At 64.4% G+C, this 3,644-nt stretch overlaps 1 protein-coding gene across 1 annotated transcript in view; it reads left to right on the top strand.

Moving 5' to 3' along the window:
• TIMELESS (timeless circadian clock) overlaps window positions 1–3,041 on the top strand; it is a 9,271-nt gene extending 6,230 nt beyond the window's left edge. The window contains exons 19-28 of the mRNA XM_019554188.1: window positions 60–334; window positions 640–722; window positions 799–932; window positions 1,351–1,534; window positions 1,610–1,678; window positions 1,779–1,897; window positions 1,992–2,178; window positions 2,277–2,325; window positions 2,614–2,696; window positions 2,835–3,041. Of these exons, the coding sequence (XP_019409733.1) occupies window positions 60–334; window positions 640–722; window positions 799–932; window positions 1,351–1,534; window positions 1,610–1,678; window positions 1,779–1,897; window positions 1,992–2,178; window positions 2,277–2,325; window positions 2,614–2,696; window positions 2,835–2,926 (1,275 nt within the window). The 3' untranslated portion in view covers window positions 2,927–3,041. The remainder of the gene's footprint in view (window positions 1–59; window positions 335–639; window positions 723–798; window positions 933–1,350; window positions 1,535–1,609; window positions 1,679–1,778; window positions 1,898–1,991; window positions 2,179–2,276; window positions 2,326–2,613; window positions 2,697–2,834) is intronic.
• Window positions 3,042–3,644: the final 603 nt, after the last annotated feature.

Raw genomic sequence — 3,644 nt, forward strand, 5'->3', positions numbered from 1 at the left:
CACACACACACACTTGGCAGGGCCTGGGGGGAGTCTGGACACCTGAGTCCCCTTCCCAGCTCTGGGTCCCATGGCTAGAGCAGGGAGCTGGCACCCTTGAGTCCCTGTGGCCCTTATGCCTCAGTTCCCACCCTCCAGTGCTGCAGGGGCTTCCCTGCCCCCTGAGCAGTTTGGGGGAAGGGGGTCAAATGCTCCTCTGTTCCCTCCCAGACGACGATGTCATTGGCCACATCCTGTCGCATCTGCCCGGCCCTGCCCGTACCCGCAAGCAGGTGGTGAAGCAGCTGGTGCAGCTAGGGCTGGCCCACAGTGCCCACGACTTTCCCCCACCCAGGTGAGCACGGGGGTTGAGGGAGCAGGGCAGTCCTGCCATGGTGCTGGCTCCTGCAGCAGCCCCCGGGCCTAGGGGTTACAGGAGCAGAGAGCCCGGCCCGGACGCCTGGGTTTTCTCCCTGCAGTGGGAGGGAAGTGAGGTCTGGGGGGTTAGAGCAGGGGGAGTCTGGGACCCTGGATGCCTGGGTTCTCTCCCAGCTCCATTGCTGTCTCTGTGGGTGCAGCCCCCTCCTCATGCCCTTGCTCAGTTGGGGCAGGGGTGGGGGACAGACACTGGATAGACAAGTGAACCCCCTGGCTTGGCAGGAAGGGGACAAACATAGTGCTGTGGACAGAGGAGCAGGAGCTGGAGCTACAGCGGCTCTTTGAGGAGTTCCAGGGCACGGATGGTGAGTGTGTGTGTGTGGGGGGGGATGGCGGGGGCTGGGTAGGGACCCCCCCACTCATACCCCCCCTGCCTCCCAGACATCCTGGGCAACATCCTGCGGCACCTCACGGCCAGGCGGTCCCGGGCCCGTGTCATGGACAAGCTGCTGAGCCTGGGGCTGGTGTCGGAGCGCAAAGAGCTCTACAAGAAACGCCGGAGGAAGCCAGGCCCAGTACGTGTGTGTGCACATGTGTGTGTGAGACATGTAGCACCTAGGATGATGGACAAGGGGAGTGGTGGGGGGTGACATCCTGAACCACATGTATGGCCTGCTATGAAGACCAGCAGTACATGTGCACGCATGGAATGACACATTCGTGGTATGGCTGCCTTGGGTGGGTGTGCAAGGTGCCCTGGTACAGGCAACACATGGTCCAAGATGTGTGTGAGGTAGCTGGCCGCATTGGTGCATGACCCAGTGTGTCTGCAGGGTGGTTGACAGCAGCGCGCTGTGTGGGCTGCCTGACTTACGTGTACGCGTGCTGGGGCGTGCGAGTCCTTGTAAAGCTTGGTGGGGACAGTGCCTGTGGCTATGCTCGTGTGTGCATTGCAGAACATGCGGCTCTAACAAAGACACCCCCCTCCCCCAGGGCCTGGACGAGTCCCCCCAGGATGTAACTGTGGCTGGACACCAGGAGGACGAGGATGAGGAGGGCAACATGGGCGAAGAGGAGGAGGAGGAGGAGGAAGAGGAAGGCCGCATGGAAGCAGAGGTCGGGGAGCTGGTGCCCGCAGGGGAAGCCCCGGAGCTGGCCCAGAGCTTGCAGCAGGATGGTGAGGGGGGGAAGGATGGGGGAATGGGGGGCTGGGGGGTGCATCTCTCCCCCTCACCCCTAACTTTGCCCCCAGGCTTGACCGGGCCCCTACTGTGGCTCATGACCTGCCTGCGCCGAACTGCCACCGACCGCCAGCAGGCCCGTGAGTCAGGGTCTCCGTGTTGGGGGAGGATCAGGGGTCCTGCTGTCCTGGCCCCCACTAGGGCTGGGGGTGCTACACTGACCCGCTCTCCCTGGCCCAGGCCTAGCTCAGCCGGTGCCGCTGGTGCCACTATCAGAGGAGAACGAAGATGCCATGGAGGAGCCACGGTTCCAGCGTCTGCTGCGTGCTCTGGGCCTGCGGCCCCCAGCCAGTGAGCAGGTAGGACCCTCCCCCCCGGCCCCGCTGCAGGGAGGCAGCATGGGCAGAGCCCCGCCACTCAGGCCTGGCACTGACTGCCTCATTCCCTTCCCAGGAGTCTTTCTGGCGCATCCCAGCAGCGCTGAGTCCCCTGCAGCTGCGCCAGGCGGCCACCTCCATTGCCCGGGGGGATACCAGGGGGCCAGACCCCGCGGAGGAGGAGGAAGCTGTGGGGGACATGGAGCAGCAAGCCCAAGCCATGCGCACCCTGCAGCTGGCCCAGAGCAAGCAGCTGGCACCAGGTGAGGGGCTGGAGGTGTCAGGGGAGCTCCCCAGGATCCATGCCCCCTGCCCTGCCCTTCCCTTCCCTTCCCTTCCCTGACCCCCCTCCGTGTTGCAGGGGCCACATCGTCCAGCCCGGAGCAGTCACCCGGGTCCGATTCTGAGAGGTGAGAATCGGGCGCAGGGCCCTGGATGCCTGGGTTCCCTCCTGGTCTGGCTGAGGGTGGGGGCTGGGAGCAGCACGAAGGGCAGTGGGGAGCCGAGATGCCTGGGTCCCTTTGCTGCCACCAGTGTGGGGGGCCCTGGTGCCTGTTCCCGCCCTGCTCCTACCTCTGCCACTGTCTCCTCCCTTGCCCTTGGGCCCATGTCTCAGTTTCCTGCTTGCACCTGGAGCTTTGCCCACACTGGGGGGTGGGGGGAAGTGGCTCCTCCTTAATCTCTTCCTATCTGTGCAGGGAAGACCCCGGCCCCTCTCAGCCCCGACCCAAGCGCAGGCGCTGGCTGGACAGTGAGGAAGAGGACGACCCAGACAGCCCAGGTCAGCTGGAACCGCACTGCACTCCTCCACAGGAGGGGGGTCACTGCTGCTCTGGGGTGGGTCAGGTGCTGGGCTGGAGGGAGGAGGGGCAGGGGTCACCCCCCCCGACGGCCCTCCCACCCCTGGGTCTCCTTGCAGCTGCAGAGCCGGCCTGGGGGGACCCCAGGGAGCAGGAGCCGGCACCCGGCAGGAGGAAGCACCTGCACATCGAGGATGAGGATGAAGACTGAGGGCTCTGCCCCCACCCTTTACTGTCAGTTTTTTATTCTGTTTTTATTCCAGAGACTGTTTGATAAGTCCTGTTTTTTCTCCATGTTCATAGTTAAATAAACCCATGTTGGAGCAGCCCTGGGTTTGTCTGCCCAGCAGGGGTAGGGGGGGCTGCTGGGAAGTGGTGTCGCAATGGGTGATAACAGGTCAGTGCTCCCCCCCACCCCCCATATAACCAGAGCCACACGGCCCAGCTTTGGGCACCAACACCAGCGCATGACAGCTGAGAGGTGAGCTGGGGACGAGACCCCCTCCCAGTTACCCCCACCCCATGCCAGCCAGGGCCAGGACCCCCTTCCGTATCCCACCCACACCCTGCGGCAGCCGGTGGAAATGCGACTGGGCTGGGCCCCACAGCGCTGGGTGACTTGGTACGGCTGTGCTGGCGCACCATGTGGATGAGGGCTTCACACAAGGGTTTAGCGGGGGCCCCCAGCTGGAGCCATGAGGCCTGAGCTGTGCTGGGTGGCAGTCCTGTTCCACGAGTTCCTGGTCTGCCTGGGGCTGGGGGGTATTTAAACTCTGCTTGGCTGGTGGGGTGGGGGTCTTGGCTTTTGGTGCTGTGACCCCTTCCCTCTGCAGGGTGCAAGAGCCGCACAGGGATCCCTCTGCCATGTTGCAGTCACTTCTGCGCCGCCTCCTGCTGCTGCTGCTGCTATGCCACTGCCTCCAGGGCCA

Source organism: Crocodylus porosus, unplaced genomic scaffold, assembly GCF_001723895.1.
Source record: "Crocodylus porosus isolate Cpor-Errol unplaced genomic scaffold, CroPor_comp1, whole genome shotgun sequence".
NCBI classification, from domain to species: Eukaryota; Metazoa; Chordata; order Crocodylia; family Crocodylidae; genus Crocodylus; species Crocodylus porosus.